The 22,683-nt window shown below is 42.2% G+C and overlaps 2 protein-coding genes across 2 annotated transcripts in view; one reads left to right on the top strand and one right to left on the bottom strand.

Moving 5' to 3' along the window:
* Window positions 1-294: 294 nt before the first annotated feature.
* On the top strand, window positions 295-678 carry LOC307232366 (cortexin-1-like; the record flags this gene model as incomplete). The annotated part of the gene is made up of 1 exon (XM_080003355.1): window positions 295-678. One exon carries the CDS (start codon window positions 295-297, stop codon window positions 676-678), a length of 384 nt encoding a protein of 127 aa, XP_079859481.1.
* Window positions 679-2,264: 1,586 nt separating this feature from the next.
* The window catches only part of fbn2b (fibrillin 2b), an 84,351-nt gene continuing 63,932 nt past the window's right edge, over window positions 2,265-22,683 (bottom strand). Inside the window, exons 37-65 of the mRNA XM_080009205.1 lie at window positions 22,081-22,242; window positions 21,916-21,984; window positions 21,345-21,470; window positions 20,880-21,005; window positions 20,273-20,422; window positions 19,624-19,695; window positions 19,399-19,524; window positions 18,621-18,746; window positions 18,365-18,490; window positions 17,921-18,037; window positions 17,416-17,544; window positions 16,789-16,908; window positions 15,910-16,035; window positions 14,799-14,951; window positions 14,469-14,534; window positions 14,056-14,181; window positions 12,776-12,895; window positions 12,497-12,619; window positions 10,958-11,089; window positions 10,685-10,810; window positions 10,367-10,573; window positions 9,787-9,912; window positions 9,555-9,677; window positions 9,236-9,352; window positions 8,565-8,693; window positions 7,930-8,049; window positions 6,556-6,781; window positions 5,875-6,034; window positions 2,265-5,501 (exon numbers count right to left, since the gene is read on the bottom strand). Coding sequence (XP_079865331.1) covers window positions 5,124-5,501; window positions 5,875-6,034; window positions 6,556-6,781; window positions 7,930-8,049; window positions 8,565-8,693; window positions 9,236-9,352; window positions 9,555-9,677; window positions 9,787-9,912; window positions 10,367-10,573; window positions 10,685-10,810; window positions 10,958-11,089; window positions 12,497-12,619; window positions 12,776-12,895; window positions 14,056-14,181; window positions 14,469-14,534; window positions 14,799-14,951; window positions 15,910-16,035; window positions 16,789-16,908; window positions 17,416-17,544; window positions 17,921-18,037; window positions 18,365-18,490; window positions 18,621-18,746; window positions 19,399-19,524; window positions 19,624-19,695; window positions 20,273-20,422; window positions 20,880-21,005; window positions 21,345-21,470; window positions 21,916-21,984; window positions 22,081-22,242 — 4,007 coding nt within the window. The 3' untranslated portion in view covers window positions 2,265-5,123. The remainder of the gene's footprint in view (window positions 5,502-5,874; window positions 6,035-6,555; window positions 6,782-7,929; window positions 8,050-8,564; window positions 8,694-9,235; window positions 9,353-9,554; window positions 9,678-9,786; window positions 9,913-10,366; window positions 10,574-10,684; window positions 10,811-10,957; window positions 11,090-12,496; window positions 12,620-12,775; window positions 12,896-14,055; window positions 14,182-14,468; window positions 14,535-14,798; window positions 14,952-15,909; window positions 16,036-16,788; window positions 16,909-17,415; window positions 17,545-17,920; window positions 18,038-18,364; window positions 18,491-18,620; window positions 18,747-19,398; window positions 19,525-19,623; window positions 19,696-20,272; window positions 20,423-20,879; window positions 21,006-21,344; window positions 21,471-21,915; window positions 21,985-22,080; window positions 22,243-22,683) is intronic.

Raw genomic sequence — 22,683 nt, forward strand, 5'->3', positions numbered from 1 at the left:
GGGATTGTCCCACACTCTTCCTCTTCCTCACTCACCTTCTAAACTTTATTCGCCGACCTTCCTCTTTGCAAGGGCAATTAAAAACAAGAGTGATTGCTCTTGAGAGGGTCGGAGACAATCAGCATCTCAATCAGACAAACCAGGTCCACAATCTCCAGAACCATAATTTCAGCTAATCACAGTGAACTGCTTCCCAGTCAGTGTATCCACTGTTTTGTGGGGGTTCTTTGGAAGTCTGACACCTCCCGTCCAAGGTTCCAACTGCCTGACCGCTCAAAGGCCACAGTCCTCCACATGAACAACTTTCCTTCCTTCTCTGTCCGTCCACTGCCCACACCAGCCATCCAGTCAGTGTCCAAGCCCTGCTTTCAGGCCCCTTGGAGAATGAACGATGCCCCCACCCTGGACTATGGGATGCTGCTGGCCCCGGTGGGCTCCTCTGTCCCGGGGGGCCCTGGTGGCAGCAGCAGCATCAGTCCCCCTCTTGCCCTGATCGGAGGGGACGCTGAGCAGCGCACCGCCTTGGCCTTCGTCGGCCTCCTCATGCTCTTCCTGGTCTTCTTGCTGGTGAGGTGCTTCAGGATCCTGCTGGACCCCTACAGCCGTATGCCATCATCGTCCTGGACCGACCACAAGGAGGGGCTAGAGAGGGGCCAGTTTGACTACGCCCTGGTATAGGTTGGATGGAATGGAGTACAGTGGGCATGGAGAGGGGACTTCTGGGTATTTCAGTGTTCAGGGCAGAGAAAGTGAAAGATTTAATTATTTCAATATAGACATTCGCCCAAACTAATTTGCACTAATGAAATAATTTATTTAAAAGTTTCTAAATATAAAAAGGGGAATAGTAAGCCATACAATTAATTTAGCATGATCTAATTTGCTAGTTACATCATTTATTTAATTTCTCCTTCGTTTATATGCCACATTTCTTGGGAGTAGGGGGGGGGGGTGGATCCTTCAAGGCAAAAAAGGTTTGAATATCGCTGTTCTAGTGCATCAAGAGTCACACAGGATAGAGCTGCACCGCTGCCTTAACCCGTTCCGACTGTTCTGGCTCCATGCACCTGCATCACCCCCACAACACTTTTCAGGTTTTCAAATTCTTGAGCGTAAGGTTTTCAAATACATGCAGTGTGCTTTTGGGGTCAGTCCCGACACACCATAGTTCATCATGTCGATTTGATAGAGATAGCAGAGTACAGAGCAATCCTAAATCACAGTGTTTACACATGAGCAGCTCGCCCTTTAATAACCTGAGGTCTGTTATGACACATCCTAAAGTGGAGTGCTGATTAAGGATCTTCTGTATTCATTCTAAACAAATCAAAAATTCCATAAGCAGCACGCCATTTTTTGATGGTTTATGAAGTCCCAGGGATTTTTTCCCCTCGATATTATATGTTGTGAGTGTACGTTTGGTGTGTTATTGTGTCTTCATGTAGGTATAACTCAGAAAGCCATATCTTAAAGTATATACTCTCTTATTACTGCAATCTCTGGCTTTTATGTTGTGCGCTTGCCCCCTTTGCTCTAGCTAACATGCCAAGCTTGGCAAAGACGCTGTACATCAAACTGCAACTATAGTGAAAAAAAATCTGTATTTTTCTATCCTTGGACCCAAGTTTGGGAGTCGCCTTTTTTGCTATTGTTCTCAGTGTCCCCAACCTGAGTGGGGACACTGAGAATTGTTGGGACATTGACAACAGGATGCCCCCTGTCTGAGATAGGGATGCACCCATACCGTCACCGGTTCAAAGTTCCTACTCCAAAATAAAATGAAGAAGCAAGATTTGCAGGCTCCATTCCACAGAAATTTTCAATTAAGACTAATAAACACTCAGTCTTCAAAACGAGTCTCTATTCTAACTATTGTGTTCACGGAAATTCGCAGTATTATTAAAAGTACTATTATCGGTGGATCCCGTTTTTTTTAAGGAGGCATCCGTACATGTCCTGGTCCACATTTGGAGGCAAAGCAGTAGCTTTGCTTTTTGTGTTTTGTAAGTAGAGACTTTTCCGAGTAGCTGCTTTGTTTTTGCTATACTGGGTTGAATCAGTGCAAATAAAAAAAAGATTGTCCTTCTTCCACTACTGCTTCTAATTTCCCTTTGTAGGTGAACTGCAGATCGACCGTGTTGTTCATCCCGGAAAATCAATAACGCTCACAGCTCAGCGCTCTAATCACTGCTGTTTATCACTTTTATCTCCTGTGCACATTCACCCACCAGAACAGGGAGAAAAGAAAAGAGCAAACAATCCTATAAAAATATAACCCACAATACTTTTATTGCCGTTTATGTCGCAGGACAAGGGTTCACAAAATACTATTTGAATCACTGGAATTGTACAGATTGCAAATGCGTGTGATAAAGCTTTGGATCCGTCCTTGCATAGAGAATAGTTCAGCCAATTACAAGATTCCTGGAGAGCTGATCAGCCTCAGATAATCGATCAATCAGATGATTGATATGCTGTGACTGAATGATTGTCACTTTCACCGTCATGAGAACATTTTAACATCTAGGAATTCACACTTCTTGTTATTTTTTTTTTCTAAAATAAAAAAAGCACTTGTCAGTTACATCATTAGCGATAATGACAGCATTGTTGTTGTTTCAAGTTTGACACTAAAGCTGAGATACAGTACGCACACGTAACATTCTTCTTTTTTCTTTTTAAATGTAGTGGCAAATAAAATAAGAGAAACAATTACTGGCAAAAAAGATACAAAAGTATACAAAGTTCCCAGGTTTTTTCTAAAAATGGTTATGTGTTATAAATATTTGCCCAGACTGTTGGACAGTGCAGCAACCTTGGATGTTCAGACTGAAAGGATGGTTTAGCACCAGAGACAGACAGAGTAAGAGATGGCTTGGTCTAGTTCGAGATCTAAAGACAGTGTCAACTCACAATACTGAAATTAAACATCCACCTTAATTCCTTTTTTACGGTTCAACAAAGACCAGGATTATTTATTTAAACGCCCCATAGGGATGAGCTAAGAGATGAATTATCAATGACTTGATTGGTTGACAGCGATGCTAAAGGCACAGATTACCAGGAAAAGATGTCACATTTGTCATTTGTCTAGTTTTTTCGTTTCTTTTTTTCTGAGCAAAACAAAGTTAACAGCACTTTCAGGACTTCAATCTTGGGGTTTTTGTTTTTTTTCTAACTTTTCAGTAAATATTTGCTTTGGCAGCCATGACTCTATTTAAAGCACAACAAAACATAAAAAAAAAAAAAAATCTACATTTCACTTAAAAATATACAATTTAATTTTCAAGAAGCAAAGTTTGATAATATTGTTTTTCAGCATCAAGACAATACAAAAGACGGACACAAACAACAATACAACCTAGTACAAAATGTCACTTTTTGCAATCCGGATTTGAGACTGCATTTTCCTTTTGTACAGCTTTAAAAGATGGTATTCATTTGTCTAGCACCTTTTTCTTTTCTCTTTGAGAAAAAAATAAAACAAACAAACATGAAAACTGGAGGCCGACCTGATGTGTGTTTGAAGGAGGTTTGGTGTTCGCCCTGTGCGCGTCTTTAAATATCTGACATCAATCCCTAATACGTGCAGCTATCATGCTGTACCACTGTGTGTTTATCTCCAGTCGTGTTTCTCTTCATGTTTGCGGAGATGTTGCACCCACAAAACACGAGGTTCAAATCCCGCTTAAAGAAAAGTATACAGAGTTACTTGAAGTCTACTTACAAGTCGTCGAGCTCAGCCTCTGTCGGGTGACAAACTTCAGTGAAAATGGTCGGAAAATTTGGGGTTCGAAAAGTAAAATACAACTCCAAAATTTGGAGTCAATCGTGTGGATTCCCTAATTAGCAACTGTGGCTAATTGGCTGGAGCAAAAACAGGACTTTCTAAAGCTGAAACTATTATTGTTATTATTATTATTATTCATAATAATAATATTAATAAACTACGGCCAACAAGCTTTGGTAAACACAAAACAGTTGCCGAACTCTAAAGAAACTGATTTTAAACTTCCCGTTGCTAAGCTAACACTTTAGCATAAACTCAACTATGACCTGAGCGCCTGTTGCTGCTGTTCTACCTGGACATTGTAGTAGACGCTGAGCGACCAGAGCGCCCTCTGTTGGTTTGCAGGCAGCATTACAACCTGGGTTTCCATTGATGGATATCGTGAGGAGCACTGAGGTAACGGAACGTGACACACAAACACACACATGCGGAAACCCACTCAATCCCTGTTTGTCAGCACGTGGAGGCGTGACAAAGGTAAATTGTGTTTAAAAATGGATGAATAACGCTTGTTGCCTACTCTGGAAACTAGTCGGGGTGAAGAGCCTGGAACGCTGTGTAGATGATGCAGTCCTTTGTGTGAACATTTTTTTTTGAGCAATACAAATATATTAAAAACGACAAACTACAATACTGAATAGGGCAGAGAAGTGACAAACCTTGCTCCCCAGTGTTGTGATTTTTACCTGGATTACAGAGAGGCCGGAGAACGCTAAGACCACACGGTGCTTCACAACAGAATCCTGAGACCCAAACCTCACCACGCTACGGTGCAGAGGAAGAAGAATTAAATCGCTCACCACTGTACCGCAATTTAAAACCATCTTTGGCCGCTCTCAGCACCTTCTCACGCTCCAATAAGAACTCAACTATGTGCGATTCCTTTGGTTGATTCTAGAAGTGCTTGGCGCACCTTATGTCAGCCATTTTGTGTTGAGTCTGACGTGTCGGACGGGGTGGCTGTGGTCTAAACACTGACCGCCTCTCTGTCATCTCCACCACCCCCGCCTTCCAGCTCTCGGGTAGAACTGGGTGGGGGGGTCGTTTGGGGGGGGGGGGGGGGGGGGTCGTCATGTGACAGAACATTAAAACATAAGACAATTAAAATAAAACAGTAACAAAGTGGTGGTAGAGTTGGGCCGGGTTGACTCAGTCTTTCGTAGCCCTTTGTTTACCCCCCACGGTCGGTGGGGATGGTCCAGGTTGTGCGGGGACGGGGGGATAGGGGGGCGGGGGCGGGGTTGCAGGATAAATGGGTCAGGTTAGAATACAAAGGTCAATTAGGGGTGTTTAGGGTTCTGGGGTTAGTCCAGGGCAGCTCAGCGCTCGGAGCTCAGTGCAGGTGGATGTGGAGCTTGATGCGGAGGGCGTCCCCGATCTCCCCCAGTAGGTAGTCGCTGTCGTGCTGGTTCTCCAGCTGCCGCAGCTTGCGGGGCCCAAACAGCGGCAGGCTGGCGATCTCCAGCCGGTAGTAGCCGGCGGGTGGCGGCCTCCTGCCCAGCCGCAACACACTCTTGCCGTCGCGGCGCTCCAGCAGGCGGAAGTACTCGTCGCCGTTGCCGTGGGTGATGACGTAGCGCACGTGGTGCTCCAGCGGCTGCAGCGCTGGCAGCAGTTCCAGAAGAGGCTCCTTGTTCAGCAGAGCAGACAGTGAGAGGTTCATGGGGATGGACGCCTGGGTGTCCACACTGGCCATGCTCACCACCGGCTCCTAGGGGAAGAAAGATGAGAGGGAGGGTTGGAGAGAGAGAGAGCGAGGCGACAAGAGGCTACAAATATACTATACCAGGGCCCAACTAACTTTGAGAAAAGGTTGGCAACTTGGCAACCATTTTGACCGAAACGTCTGCCAAAGTGGTTGCCAAAGTGACAGATAGTCACTTTATTCGATACATTTATTTTACTTGCAACTTTCAAGAGTCCCTTCTATTTTAAATTAGATAATGAACAAAATAAGCCAATTCAACAAGATTTCTGAATAAAAAAAGGGTTGAGCTGAAAGTGTGATTTATATGAATTAACCCCAACCCTGAAACTGTGACCAAACCAGAGTCCAAAACACGAGTCCACGTTAAACACTGTACCTGGTTGAGATCGTTGTCTCCAGCGTTTCTTCTGTGCCGTCCATTCTTTCCTCCTCCATTGATCTTGCACTCGTAGCAGGCCTCAGGAGACAAGCTGTCGTCATCTTCACCTTCTCCTCCTCCGAAGTCGCCTGAGAAACCTGCTCCTGTTATACAGTGACTGGGGAGGGAGAAGGTTCAAGAAAGATCAGTTCTACATCACTAGGCATAACTTGACCACACATCGTTTAGTGTTTTACTATTGAAGTGGTCATTTTTTAATCTATATTATTTCATTGAAAAAATTCAGTATTTTATAATTCTTCTAGCTGGTACTTTATAAACAACATCTATTCAATGTATGCTCCATCCTCCTGTTTCCATTGTTAGTGGCTAGGTCCGCCACATGCAAGAAGTGAAAGGCAGCCACATGGAATTTTATAAAGCGTGTAGCATTCTGTGTCGAGTTCTGGGTGTATAATTCGACCAACACAGACAATTTTACGGAATGCCACTATTCCAAGAATATTACAATGACAGCAGTGCCTCCTTGCCCTGATCTGCCACATAAACATCCTTGGTGTCACTCCTGTAAGATATTTAACTATATCTGTTATTGATGACCAAAATCAGAAATTATTATTGTTTAAGCAATTTATTAATTCTTTTTTTCATACATTTCTTCTGCCCGCTAAAACTCACCCCTGTCCGGCCCGGTAGTACCCTCCAGGGCAGCCGCACAGATAGCCTCCGTCTGTGTTAGAGCAGCCGTAGCTGCAGGGGTTGCTGCCCAGCGAGCACTCGTTGACGTCCTGGCATCCGCCCTGCTCGAAGTCGAAGCCGGATGGACACACACACTTGAAGCTGCCCAGCGTGTTGTAGCAGGAGGCCGAGCCACACACCGAGCCGCCCTGGCACTCATTTTCATCTGGAGGAAGGAGGGAAGAGAGGAGGGGGAGGGAGAGCAAGAGGAGCAGAAGGAGTGAGGAAATGTAGACAGCAATAATAATAATAATAAATATAGCGGCAGGCAGCAATACACGTCCAGTTTAGTCGCGTTAGGTACAGCTTTCTGAGTTTCTGTAATGCTGTGATCAGAGTGTTTCTGGGCTGTGATACGAGGTCTGTACGGTGCTGTAACGGTGAGCCACTCCTCCTCTCGCTCTGGGCTAATTCGCTGCCAAAGGGGATTGGATTTGGGTCAGGTCGGGTCACGCTGAGGAAAACCTGTTGTGATCGGGGGTCGCTCCCAGTCCACCAGGTCCAATGCGAGGTCGGGGCGGAGGGACGCGTTTTTTTTTTTTAACGTACATTTAATATTTTTTTTATAAATTGCGTATGAATGAAGACACGTTGACTTTGAATGAAGTATCTTATTTTCCATGTGTTCGACCAATCACTGTGGACTTACGTCACTGAATGTTCCCCTTGTGTCGTTTAGCTTAAAGGTCCCTCAAGAACGGTGTTTTAACATTTACGATCATTCCTGGCTCATGCATTGCCGACACAAAAGAAAGGGTCGGTTCCTCCAAGGTTCTTATAGTTTAGCTTTCTGAGCTTTCTGATCATAGTTTTCGGAGTTTTGTGAAACGCAGCATGGGTTACAGTTTTCCGAGTTTCCTTTAAACGCAGCATTGGCTCATTGTCTGTCTATGTGTTGCTAGTGGCTGAATTCTTCTACTTCTGGCAAATTACAACAGTTTTTCACAAATTTCCAAATATAGATCGATATTGATCAAACTCGAACGAAAAGATGTCTGAAACATCCCTGTTCGAACGAGACCTCAACCATGTCTGTGCATACTGTGATTGTTGTGTTCCAGATACCTTTAGCCGGAAAAATGCCAAGAAGATTAAAAAAAAAAATACAATAATCAAATAATATCAATTCATATTTACATTATAAGATATACATTAATAGAAGGAAAATAATAATAATTTAAAAAAGCAAAGAAGCAAAGCATATGAAATGCATTTGATAACAGAGTAAATAGTCCACAAAATGACCACATTTATCTCTATAGTTACATCAATATCTAGTCATATCTAGTCTTACCATGACTAAAATAGACTCACCAACACACTGGTTCCACTGGTAATGTTGGACGTAGCCCTGGGGGCAGCCGCAGCGGAAACCTCCCAGCATGTTCTGGCAGCCGTGCTGGCAGCGATTGTTGTTGTTGCACTCGTCCACATCTGAGGAAACCACAAACAGGGAATCATCAGAGAGTGATTCAATTTAATACTGTTGAGATGTTTTTAAAGACAAAAAAAAATGTAACATAGCTCGTTGGACAAATCATCTCTCTTAAGTATAAAAGTATCTTCTGTAACATTTGGTTTTATAACATTAGAAACATTGTTCCTGATGCAGAACTTGACCAAACTTGACAGAAAATCAATACACTGATAAATAAAATCAGACTTTAATATGAAATTAAGAGCTCAAAAATTCTAGTGTAAGACTATGCAATGACTTTTACGGACCAATATTTTTTCAACTGAATTTAAGACATTTTAAAACTTTTCAGGACCTCTAAGGACCTGCAGACCCCTCTGTGGTGGGAAAAGGGAGTGAGGGACCTTTGTCAACACGTTTTAGAAAAGAAAGTGCATCAACAAACAGCCTGCTCAGAAAGATGTGAACAGCTTCCCCACTGTGAGTCAGACTGCCAGGAGATCCAGTTTGCATTGTGTGGTTCAGGTCTTACCTTCGCACTCCAGGCCGGTGGTGTCCAGGGAGAAGCCTTTGGAACATTCACAGTTGAAGCTTCCCGGGGTGTTGATGCAGGCGGCCCGTGAGCCGCACATGCTGCTCTGCGCCGTACACTCATTGTTGTCTGAAGAACAAAGGATTGGTGAAGTTTCAAATCTAATTTTATGTCCTTCAACTTTACAAAAATCTATGGGAAACATTGATATTCAACGTCTTGCTCAGAGTAACTTAAATTGCCCTCCGGCCCCATGCTGAGGACCAGATCTTATTCACTAACTAGTTTTGTTCATTTAGTCTCCACCTCTCACCTTGCTCTTGCAGGTATTGCACTAGTTGAGCGGAAAGTAAGATTAATACAATTGTGGAAAATAAATAAATAAATAAACAAACAAACAAACAAATAAATAAATAACATAAATACATTTAATTTAATTTAAAAAATGCAAATGTAATTTAATGTGATTCAAAAAATAATGAGCTTGTGCGCTAGCCATTAAAATAAGATTTATATTGTATATTAATAATGGCCTGAAAACTGGCCATTTGATTTTGCCACTCTCTAAAATGGCTGGTATTGTTTGCGGTTGGAAGGGGGCGTGATAGGCCATTTTTGCTGTTTGTTTGGTGTGAATGAGGAACATTTCTTGACTCCCGCCCTCCACTCACCGATGCAGGCGGTCTGATGCTGGGTGAAGCCGGGGGGGCACTTGCAAGTGAAGCCCCCAATGGTGTTGACGCAGAGGAACTGGCAGTTGTGCTGCTTGGTGGAGCACTCATCCAGATCTGGAGAGAGACCAGAAGGCAGAACTGAGTACCCAACAACCATCTGAGGGCAATCTGAACATGCACTAGTCAGGTTTGTGGTAAATTTTAAATATTTTTTCATAAGAAAAATGTCAGAGGCTCAATACCTTCATATACAAATTCTATACGCAAAAAAATGATTTTCACCATTTGAGGACACAGGTCAATTGAGATTTCACACCTTTGCAAGTCTTTCCGTCGGGCTGCAGGGTGTATCCTCTGGGGCAGGAGCACAGATAGCTACCCTCTGTGTTCTTACACAGGAAGTTACAGGGCTTAGGGGACTGCGCACATTCGTCCATATCTGGAAGAAAATACAGAAAGGGAAAGGGAACGAGAGAGAATATGAGTGGGTAGTGAGGTGAGACTTTCACAGCTTCCTTCAAAAGTTGGAAGTGGGAAATGTGCCGTACCAACGCAGGCGGTTCCGGTGTAGTCAGTTTTGTAGCCCACATTACAGTGGCAGCGGAAGGAGCCGATGGTGTTGATGCACTGGCCGTTCTTACAGAGCTCTGGAACCACCTGGCACTCGTTGATGTCTTGGTGAGAAAACAAAAGAATAGTGAGTATTTATATCAGACCATAGCCAGTTATTCCAAGAAATGTCATTGTGTCGTTAAGCTCCTTTTACGATGAAGCAATAAAAGCACAGACTGTCTCCACTTAATGCTGTTCCTCTGACGTACAAATTCAATTTACAGCAATTATAGATGACTCATTTGTGCTGTGGACCCGTAGAAATAAAATGTCATGACAATAACCTGGCTGAGGTAAACGTAAATGTATTTTTCAGTATTTATGTTCATTGCATTTATATGAGCACAAGCCCATTTTTAGGTCCCAAAATTCTTGCAACCAGTTGGAGACAGTACCACTATTTTTATGCGTTACAATTTACATTTGCGTAACAATTCACATTTCGGAAAAACGATGAAATCACAATGGCCTTGTTTTAGCTGCTACTAGACGTTGAAAAACAGCTGCTGTTCTCACCTCTGCCATCGGTGGTGTACCCGGGCCCCAGCGGGCACATCTTCTTGTACTGCACAGTGCCGGGCAGCGGGCACAGCTCACACTGCGGTCCCCAGCCCCGGCCCACGTTGCAGCAGCACTCGGACTTGGTGACACTGTTCCTGTTGGTGGAGGTCTGCTGGCACATGGTTTGCAGGACCTCTGTGTAGCAGAAACCCTGACGGTTGTCTGCCGAGAAGGAGAGACGGAGGTTAGAGAGCGTGGACAAGTGAAAGACAGAAAGTCTGTATAAATATGAAGCTACTGGTAATTCACAGCTTTATTCATCAATCATCTCACCGATGCACTCGACTCCCGTGGAGCTGGGTTCAAAGCCGTCGTTGCACTCGCAGCGGTAGCTTCCCACAGTATTGACACAGCGCCCGTTCTTGCAGATGCCGGGTTTGGCTCGACACTCATTTAGGTCTGACCATCAAACCGAAAAGACAGAGAGATAGAAGAGAGCTCTGCGGTTAATTTTTTATTTTTATTTTTGTAAACTCTGCGGTTGTTTTATCTTGCTGCTGAAAAAGAAAATGTCTAGTGTCTCAACATTTAAGACGCTCAACTCACCCATGCACCCCTCTCCGTCAGGCCTACGCTGCATGCCGGGCGGACAGATGCACATAAAAGTACCGATAAGATTCTTGCAGGTCATTCCCTTGGAGTCACAGTCGTCCAGACCCTCTGAACACTCATCCTGGTCTGAGGTGGGGGACACAGACACAGTATTGTGAAAAACAACAACAAACAAACAAATATGTTACTTAAGACAACTGATTTATTATCACAATTTCATGGACAATATTTATGAAAGTCTTATTGATAGAGCACAAGTCTTGTTGGTAGTGGAGAGTAAGAGTGAGATAAAATGAAAGGGTGTGAGAGGAACTGTGAGAGAGACCTTACTTAATGGTATATGTACGTATATGTACACCGATCAGCCACAACATTAAAACCACTGACAGGTAAAGTGAATAACATTGCTCATCTCGTTCCAATTGCACTTGTCAAGGGGTGGGATAAATTAGGGGCCAAGGATCAGAGTGGCTGGATACCAGTTGCTCCTTGGTTGGTCTAATGAACAACAAGTAAAAGCCCCATCTCCACACACACTCAGGAGAGGAGCCCTTGTCATGACACATGTCTATCTGGCCCTGGGCTAATTCAATCCAGCCCACTCTCTACAATAAACTGTGTTTCTGAATCCCCGTCGTCTTTGTCTCTGTGCTGGAGGTCCCTGACAACACCACTCGGGTAGCGTGTGGTGGGCAAAACGGCCACAATAATATAATCTCATAGAGAAAAATTTTGATTTATTTTGTTTCCTTAGTTTCTCACTTATATGGAAAATCAAAAAGGTAAACCTAGCTCAGATAATTAGAGCAAAGTTTTTTTTGTTTCTCCTCCAGACAGCGGTGCACGCCGGCTCCCGTGCCTGTCTTTTTATTTTAGATCTATTTATTTCCGTTTGTTTACTACATGTATGAAGGCAATTTTTTAAAAACAACTGAGTTAAGGGACTGTCCAAGTCCTTACTCCGTACTGTTCCAAAACAGTACTGTTCTCCACGTTGCTTTCCATTGCTATGGGACTTATTTTAGTGAAAGCTGGGGCTCAAAGCTAGTTTTTGTATTAAATAATTTACTTGTAAATAATAAATCCTGCACTTCTGGAACAGGGAAACCGTATTTTGCCACATAACATTATGTTCTATGCGCGCGCAAACCCTACTGCACGCGCGCGCCACTGATAAAATCGTATATCGCTGATCGCTTCCCCAGTGATTGGCGATTGGAATTTTGCACGATCGCCCAAGCCTAACAGCCACTGAAACCAAAGATGCAAATGTATCATCACGGCCACACAATGCGCCCAGACGACACTAAACAAGCTTACTTTGGTCAAAAACTACAAGTATTTAGTGGTACTAAAACTGCTGTTTGTTATATTGAGTGGATCCTTCAACATTTAAACTTTAGTAATATGAAACTACCCCCCCAAGAAACCCCAAAAAACGTTCATGTTGATTTGCGGAATTCAAGTTTCCCGACATGGTCCACCATTCACCAGTCACGGTTATATATACTAGCATGTGGCATGTTTTCTCACCTCTGCACATGCGATGGTCGTCTCGCAGCACATAGCCAGACGGACACATACACTCGTAGGAGCCAAAGGTGTTCACACAACGGAATGCACACAGCAGAGGATTCTGGGAACACTCGTTGATGTCTGGAGAGAGAGAAGGCGAGAGGGAGAGAGAGAGAGGGAAAGAGAGGTTAAGGTGCTTGACAAAGTCACACCCATTAATATGTTTTTAATACATGACTGTGTGTGTGTGTGTGTGTGTGTGTGTGTGTGTGCGTGCGTGCGTGCGCCGTACCGCACCTTCACAGGTCATCATGGATCCGGGCTCGAATCCCTCCTGGCAGGAACACTCAAAACCTCCCACAACATTGGTACAGGTTCCATTCCCACATGGGTTCCCAATGGAACACTCATCAGTGTCTGGGAGAGGATGGAGAGAGGAAAGGGGGCAGAGGGAGAATGAGAGGGCGAGAGTTAGTGATTAATATGTTTTCATCACAATATTCCATACTTTAAGCTAAATTGTTTCTGACGATAGTGAATGAGTCATAATAAAGGTCATAACATAACACCTCACTGTATGTTATTGCTACATTGCCAAATTCATATTGTTAATTTTTTATTATACATTTTGAGGTTCATTGTATATTTAACAATTGTCTATCTTCTTCTTCTTCTTATTTGAGGTTAACTGTATATTGGCAACTTTTCAGCAATTCTTTAGGTTTATTTAAATATTGCCATTTTCTTTTTTCTGTTTGTAATCCTATTACTTTAGCTATGTTGTGTGGGGGTGGTGTGGTTTAAGCAGCCACACCTGTCTTGGGTCTAGGTAATTGGGCCACGGATCAGGGTGGCTGTGAGGTAAAACCCCTACCTCAACACACACACACAGGAAAGGAAAACCTGTCATGACATGTTTTCCATCTGCTCCGGGCTTGTTCCACCTTGCCCACCGCCAGCGCCACTTTTGCCTGCTACACCGGTGTGTAGCAGGCAAAAGTGCTATATCCATCTATCTATCTATCTATCTATCTATCTATCTATCTATCTATCTATCTATCTATCTATCTATCTATCTATCTATCTATCTATCTATCTATCCATCTATCTATCTATCTATCTATCTATCTATCTATCTATCTATCTATCTATCTATCTATCTATCTATCTATCTATCTATCTATCTATCTATCTATCCATCCATCTATCTATCTTTATTCATATGGTTAATATGATATGTGATAACCTAGGGCATGTACAGGTTTAGAGCTATCTATCTATCTATCTATCTATCTATCTATCTATCTATCTATCTATCTATCTATCTATCTATCTATCTATCTATCTATCTATCTATCTATCTATCCATCTATCTATTTATTTATTGCAAGGAGCCCCCCAATCTTTTGAGGAGCTAAGACACTTTTGTAAAACATGCTTTTTGATCATCATACTTTAATAAGGAGGGAATATCAACAAAATGCCTGACCACCAGGGGCTGATGACTGTTGGACAGTTTCTTTACATTGGATGGTCTGTTTTCATTCTAGACTTCATCAAAAAGAGGGTCTCCTCACCGATGCACTTGATTCCGGTGTAGTCCAGGTTGTATCCGAAGGGACACTCGCAGCGGAACGAGGTGTCCGTGTTGATGCAGATGCCATTCTGGCAGATTCCAGGATTGTCCAGACACTCATTCAAATCTGGAAAAAAAAGTATTATTATTATTATTATTACCAATATTATTATTATTATTATTATTATTATTATTATATTATTATATTATTATTATTATTAAAGAATATTTTATCACAACCTACCAATCTACCAAGACACTGTTACATTCTTTGGAAATTCAGGTCAAGTCAGGTCAAGGTTAGATAGTGAGAGGAATTGGTAGTATGATGAAATCAATGGAAACAAAAATGGACAACTGGGAGTTTTTTTCAAAATGGGAGTGAAAGATTGTGGTCATTGTGTTTTAACTCACCTTCCCTTGTGTCTCCCAACCCAGGCCGGGCTCCGTGGCCGTAGGGACACAAGCTGTGGAAAGCAGCTGCAGAACAGGACACAGTTTTTTTTATGGAGTGTAGTTTATTGTAATTTATGATAATTTCAATTATTACTCAAATTGTGTTTGATTTGGGATTTTGCATATACCGGTATGTTTATGTGCGTATATTTGTGTGCATCTGTGTGTGTTGGGATTTAGGGTTTCTGTTTATGTGCATACATAAGTTTGGGGTGTGTGTGTGTGTGTGTGTGTGTGTGTGTGTGTGTGTGTGTGTGTGTGTGTGTGTGTGTGTGCGCCCCCACTTACCCTCTGTCTCCCTGGGACATAGCTCGCAGGGCAGCCCCCAGCCCTCCCCTGGCATCTTGCTGCAGCAGCACTTGGCCTTGGTGGTGTTGAAGGCCTTGGGCACGGAGCATTTCCCCACCTCAAACTTGGTGAAACAGAAGCTCTCCCTGGTGTCTGTGGCGAGACGGGGAAAGAATCAGATCCAAAAAAGTTCGGCCTCTGGCCAAAACAATATACTAAATTCTAGCAACTTATTTCACCACAACTCCCAGGGATGGAAGTGTTGTTCTCACAGAATTCACTTCAGAACTGTCCTTAGTTGGTCTTTTAAGTGCCATCATAACCTTGCCCCTTCCTACGTTAGTGACATGATGTTCAGATACGCTCCAAACAGATCCCTCAGGTCAGCAAATAATATATTCATAATACATGTCTGATTAGTTGAGAATCGTCCTTCAGCCAATAAGGAGCTAAACCTCTCATCCAGAAAACCAGAGAGCCATTGAATCAATTAACACCTTTGAAAAAAAGAGCATAAAAACACAGGTATTCAAACTGACTTTTCAGTAACACAGTACATTTGCTTCTTCTGTTCCTTAAATTATTATTTAATTAAATCATTATATTGTTTCATCAGTCTATTTTAATCCCCATTAAAAATCACTCTAATGGCACTGCGGAGTTCTGAGCCACGGCATCTGACACAAGAAACAGAGGACAGAGGGGGAGGGGTGGGGCCTAGTCAGAGATGTGTGTAGTATAGAATATAATATAATAGTATAGAGTATAGAATATGAACCAATGTGACGCACTGTCCCTTCTTTATGGGCTGGCCGTTGGACATTTTATTAAAAAATTTTAATCAAAAATGATAAAGACCCCAAGGTGCACCGGGCAACCGGGAAAATGCCCGGTAGGCCAGATTACCAGAACACCCTGGGCAGGACTTCTGGGCATGGCTCACTATGTTTTCATACATTGAAAGTAAATCATGCAAACTATGACATGCACTTTGGTTTGGTTCTGGATATAATGTAGAAAACAGTCTATATTCAGTTACACAACTATGACATCCTAAAATAACAGGTTGTAGAGTATAGACAAAGGTTGGTTGAGGTTCTTGTTTCTTTACCAAAGCACCGGCGCCCGTTCTCAGAGAGCACGAATCCCGGCTGGCAGATGCACTGGAAGCTGCCAGGGGTGTTGGTGCACGTCCCAAACTGACAGATGTTGGGTTCCACCTCACACTCATTGATATCTGGGAGGAGGGGAGAGAGAGAGAGAGAGAGAGAGAGAGAAAAAAGAAGAGGTTATGTGTAATATTGCGTGCGTGCACGTGTGTGTGTGTGTGTGTGTGTGTGTGTGTGTGTGTGTGTGTGTGTGTGTGTGTGTGTGTGTGTCAGCCCAGATGGCTGGGTTGCTGGTGTCTGTGCACCCTGGTGTTAGTACCAGTTTGAACAGGTGGGTTAGAATATCTGTGGAAAGCACAGAGCCATCATCTCTGTAGTTTTCTCTGGTGTATTTAAAGTGCATCTGCAGGTTGTCCAAGGGTCAATGATGTGATGCTTGTTTTTTTGTGTCCACATAAATTATCATAAAGAGTAAAATCCAAAATCAACTGGGGAGTCTGAAATGTCCTGGTGATGCAACCAAATGAATAAAAGTGCAATAAAAAAAATTATTCTCCACCAAGAATTCGATTGAGATTCTTGGTATAAATAGCTTCACATCCTTCAGTAGCTCAAAAAATAGCAAAAGACGATTGATTGCTTTTATGTCTGCTTAAAAAAAAAACCTTTGTCCCAAAAAGTATAAGTCTCTTGATGTCAAGGTTTTTGACACCTTAAGACTGGAAAGAATTTCACTCCTTGAAAGCTCCAAAAGACTGTCAAGCTTCTACTAAGACTCTACTGATACAACCTTTGACATTATGTTCGCTCATGATATCTGATTACACTAATGGATTTATTTAGTGCGTGCGTGTGTGCGTGTGTGTGTGTATGTGTCTTACCTATGCACTGGTCGTTCTGCACCTCGTACCCTGGAGGACAGATACACCTGAAGGATCCGTCTAGATTCTGGCAGAATCCAGGGGAGCAGGTCCCAGGCAGACTCACACACTCATTGATATCTGTGTGTACGTGTATGAGTGTGTGTGATTGAGAGAAAGGGAAAGAGAGGGCCATAGAGAAACGTGAAATGTGAAGAAAGACAAAGAGAGAGTGAGACTTTCTTTATTAATTTTCAAATGCACTTTATTCATATGGTTAATGTGATAACCTAGTGTACAGGTTTAGAGCTATCTATCTATCTATCTATCTATCTATCTATCTATCTATCTATCTATCTATCAATCAATCAATCAATCAATCAATCAATCAATCAATCAATCAATCTATCTATCTATCTATCTATCTATCTATCTATCTATCTATCTATCTATCTATCTATCTATCAATCAATAACAAATAAATTATACATACCAGGATACAAACCACAAAATACAGAAACACAACTTACACAAAACAGAAAAAAAGACAGAGAGAGAGAGAGAGTACAAAAGACAACGAGATTCTTCTGGTCCGAGACCCTCCGATTGATCACAATCACAATTGAGGTGTAAAAGCTTGGGACTCACCGACGCAGTTCTTTCCGTCAGGCGTGTTCTCGTAGCCCTCCTGGCAAAAGCACTGGAAGGAGCCCAAGCCATTGATGCACTGTCCGTTTCTGCACACCTGACCCTGCAGGGTGCTGCACTCATCAATATCTGTACCCAAAAACACCAGGACACAGTGTTTAAAAAACACAAATCCACCAAGACATTCAGCAGCACACTGGTGCAGAGCAGCTGTGTTCAACTAGAATGCGTTGCTACAGTAAAAAATTGGAACCAGGAATACCGGGCATACAGGAATGACAATGGATCGTATGACCTAAACATGAATGAATATACATAAAATTCTTCCTAAATCTATGTGTTTCTAAATCTATCTACAGTACATTTCCCCTCTGAGGTTTTCAAGCGTTTCAAATCTAGTTTTTCCTTTTGGAAGGGGTCCTTGCCTGTCTGAGTGCACCCTTTCCTCTATTTGCTGAAAAGTAGGCTTGAGCTCTAATAATCATTGTGGTTTAGCGGTACAGACCCATGCAGTCGTTGTTGTGCGTGAGCTCGAAACCGAGGAAGCAGAGGCAGTTGTAGGATCCCACTGTGTTCTTGCAGGTTCCATTTCCACACGGCTGCCGGTCACACTCATCGATGTCTGGGATGAGAAAAAGCATCATAAGAGGTGTGGGACTCTCTACCCACTGGTATTGGTTTAGGGAGAGAGATGGAGTCTTTCTGACAGTTTTATTTATAATTACAAACAAAAAAGCTTACTGGCCAAAATGATAAATAATAAACAATACTAATAATAATAATAATGATAATTATCAGTCTGGGCCCTGCACCGAGGAAAGAAGTGGGAAAGAAGCCGCGGCTTAACCGTGGCGCTTGGTCCGCCACAAGAGGTCATTCAAGACACCAATTAAGAAACTATATTACAGGTTTGACTGGAAGATGTGTTACTTTTATATTAGACTCTCACCCATGCACATGGTCTGGTCGGACGTGGCCTTGTAGCCATTGTGGCAGAGGCAGCGGTAGCTTCCCTGAGTGTCGATACACTCTCCATGACTGCACACGTTGGGGATCTCCTGACATTCATCACGGTCTGAGAGAGAGAGAGAGAGAGAGAGAGAGAGAGAGAGAGAGAGAGAGAGAGATTGTGAGTTATGATTTGGTCCAAACACGATAGTTGTTTATCATTTTGAGATGGCACTTTCCACCCAGACCAGACTCACCCACACAGGCCCCGCTGGGCGATAGTTTAAACCCAGGCGAGCACTCGCAGCGGTAGCTGCCCGGGATGTTGATGCAGTTGGCGTTGCGTTGGCACAAGTTGTCCCCACTGTTGCACTCGTCGATATCTGAAGGAGGGAAAGAAAAAAGACGTTATCGATCAATCACAGGGTCCATAAGTGTTGGCTGGGGAGCAAACACAGAGGCGCCACTTTGGCTCTGGTACAGGACAGTCATTCCCTTAATGTTATAGGGCGATTTAAGGTCCTAGTGGGCGACTCTGGGCTTCCATAAAGAGCCAATTTACAAGCTTTAAAAGGGGATAATTCATAAATCATGTGGAAAAAGGCAGCGTTAGTGCTGGTAAAATGTCTCACTGTGAGAGCTCGTGTGTGACTGTATTAAAGGTGTGTATTTGTGTGGTGTTAAAATAAAATTATACTGTATATAATATACAGTTTATCATTATAATATATTAGATAACATACTGCATGTATATATTTTATATATAATACTATTATTATTATTTTAGTTATATACTATTATTTTATAATATCCAATATATAGTATATATTATTATAATGTAATATATTATAAAATAATATATCTAATTATGTGTGTGTGTAGTTGAGATACGTAGATGTTATACATAAAATATATAGTGTGAATTGTTTTTTATAGATATTAAATTTTTTTACAGCTTGTTATTGGTTTTCCCTGAGAACAGGGGAAAGAAAGAAAGAAAAGAAAAGAAAAGCTCTATAAACATATTGGTTTTACCTTCACAGATGAGCAGTATATTGTTGTAGCTGAAGCCCATGGGACACTCGCAGCGGAAGCTTCCGATCTGGTTGATGCACACCCCGTTGGCGCAGATCCCCGGAATCTCCCGACACTCATCGATATCTGAACAAAACAGTGATAAATCATTATAAAGCATGGACAACTAACTGAAGTTTGAACATGGTGCTAAGAGGATGAACTTTGACCTTGAGATGACCTTACCGATGGGTTTTCCAGTGTGGATGTCAATGATGAAGCCAGGAGCCTGGTTTCCACAGAGCAACTGGTACTCAGCTGGAAAAGAGGGTGTTATTATATAGTGTGTGTATATAAATATATATATACACATATATACATATAGACATATATACAGTGTATAAATGTCTATATTAACATTTGTATATACATTACACAATATGCAACTCAAAGTTCTTTAGATTAAGAGAATGCAATCAAATTGTAACAACAACAGTAATAATCATTGTAATAATACAAATCATTTAATAATAAATAAGCAACCAAACAAAATGCATTTAATGGAATTAAGTAAATATTATATCCATTTCAGTTTTGGCTGATCAATTTAGAACGAGAAATTAAAGGCTCATTCCTTAGCGTCAAAATGATCTTATTACTTACTAGTCCAAGCAATGATTCTCAAATAATTCTCAAAATAATCCTCACAGTAGTTTAGGGCCCTTTAATATTAGATATTTGATTACAGACTTTGACAATCATGTATGCATCACGGACAAGATGTCAACATGACAAGATGACTTGTTATCAACATGTAATATTGCGCAAATCGCTCATGCAACAGATTCACTTCACTGTGTGAGTGAGGACACTGGAGGTCAGTATTGGGACTCACGTGTGGCGGGCGTTGGGCAGGACTCGCAGGGCTTGTTCCAGCCCTTCCCCACGTTGTAGGCACAACAGCACATCTTCTTGGTCATGTTGAAGGACAGCTCGTTCTCACACGTGTCATTGAAATTTCGGTAGCACACGCTCTTCCTCATATCTGCGATGCATGAGGAGGAGTAGAAACAAAGTCAAATCTGTAACTGTAGATTTTATTCTGAGCAGCAACATATAGAGACCCAGTGATATGTTTGTTCTTAGGGATGGCAAGATCAAAACATTTCGAGACATTCAACATCAACGCTTGTTTCGAGATCTTCTAAAGGTTTCCAAACCACTGACATCTACTGGCAGATGCAGTCATTGCAGCTGTTAATTATAAGTGCTTTGAAGACTCTCTTTTGTCAGACCCATTACCCACATCATTGAAGAGGAAAATAAAAAAACATAATCAAACCACTTATTTATTTAGTTCTTGGATGAGATGACTGACGATCATGTGACTACAAGTTTAGAAACAGTGGTTGAAATGCTGAATGAAAAGCGGAGGAGATTAAACGCTTCCAACCGATTCAATCTTCCGACTCAAAATTTGCTATCTCTAGCTGTTTACTCACCCATGCAGTTATTCCCCCCGTTGACCTGCATGTACTCGGGCGGGCAGACGCAGGTGTAGTTTCCCAGTGTGTTGTAGCAGGTTCCTGGACCACAGATCCCAATGTGCGCTGTACACTCGTCAATATCTGCAACAGAACAAAAACAGAGAGAAATCAGTTCTGGTTTCTGTACTTCAATGGAGACTGAGGGATGGATTCATTTGAAGTTTTTTTTTTTACAGGAGATTCCTGCAATGTAAATATCAGGGTAAAATAAATCTACAGTTTAATCTGTACATATCTGGCTCATGAAAATGGCCTAAAAACAAGTAAATAAATAAATAATAATAATAATAATAATAACTACATACACAATGAATTTATTATACAAACGTCCTTAAAAATGAATTTCATTCAACTAGTAATACAAGTCATATCTAATGGAGCTCTCTACTGAACACAATTTTTCCGTCTTTATGTTCTCACCTTCACAAATGCGTGTCTCCTCATTCAGGTAGTATCCTGCAGGGCACTCACACTGAAAACTGCCAAACGTGTTGACACAGTTCCCTCCCTGACACAGCCCTGGGAGCTCCTGGCACTCATCGATATCTGGAAAACAAAATAGATGTTCAAACAATTTAGATTTGTATATAGAGTAGCCAGACTCATCTGTATTTTCTGCTGATGGCATCTAACAGTAATACTAGCGGATCCAATGAATAAAGTAAATACAGAAGATAGAAAATAGATGGAAAGTGATAGTACTTGGTTCTATAAAGAGCTGGGAAAGACATCGGATTTCAAGGTCAATGTTTTAATTGTTTTCTATGTTTTTTACAAGAATTGTATAATGCATTACTGCCACAAAGAATTGACAATTAAAATTGAAAGGGAATTTATTGATTATTAAGATAAAAATGAATCAGAATGAAAAAATTCATTTTAAAATTTACAATGAAAAGTCGAAATATATGGTTTTTGGTATGATATTTTTTTGGCAATAACACAAAATTGCTGCCCTTTCAAAACTCCAAGAAGCCAGTTGATCCCTTACCTTCCAGGATGACCGTGATGGGGTTCGGCCTGAATCCTTCTCCTCCAGGACAGAGAGTCTTGTATTCCGCTGCAGAAAAGACAGAAATCAAACTTTCACCTTCCCCTAAACCTCACCTGACACTTAAAACGTGGGTTAAAAACAGTGGGTACTAAAGCACCGTACTGGAGTTGGCGGGTGGACACATCTCACAGGGGTTGCCCCAGGCACGGCCCAGCGAGCAGCAGCAGGACGCTCTGGCCACGCCCACGCCAATCTCCACGCTGCAGGAGATCCCTCCATCACCACGGGCCAGTGTGTCCAGGAAACAGTTGCCCACACGGGTGTCTAAAATACAAAATACACATTTACATGGATGCAGGATAGACCTGAGGTGGACTGGCTGGAGTCCTGAACCCCCCCAGACCGGACCTGATGCTAAGCTACATCTCTACGTCAGCCACACATCACCAACAACACACTCCCATTCTAATAATGCTGTATCCATTACAGCCTAGTCCTCCTAAAAGGGGAATCATTCTCTTTGTGACCCATTCTCCAAGATTCTTACATTTTCTATTCCCAAGTGAAATCTATGGGAGATTTTCCTTCCCCGGGTGGGGAAGGAAAATGTTGACGTATGAATCTGACAGATTTGCCACTGCCCGTCGTTTTTTGGCCAGATCGCCTCGGACGGCCACGCAAGGAGTTAAATGTAAATAACATTGATGTTGCTCGGTGGTGCAATTTCCGTGATTCTCCGTCATTATTTCAGTTCAGAGCCACTCA

Source organism: Zeus faber (genome assembly GCF_960531495.2).
Source record: "Zeus faber genome assembly, chromosome: 1".
Taxonomy (NCBI): Eukaryota; Metazoa; Chordata; class Actinopteri; order Zeiformes; family Zeidae; genus Zeus; species Zeus faber.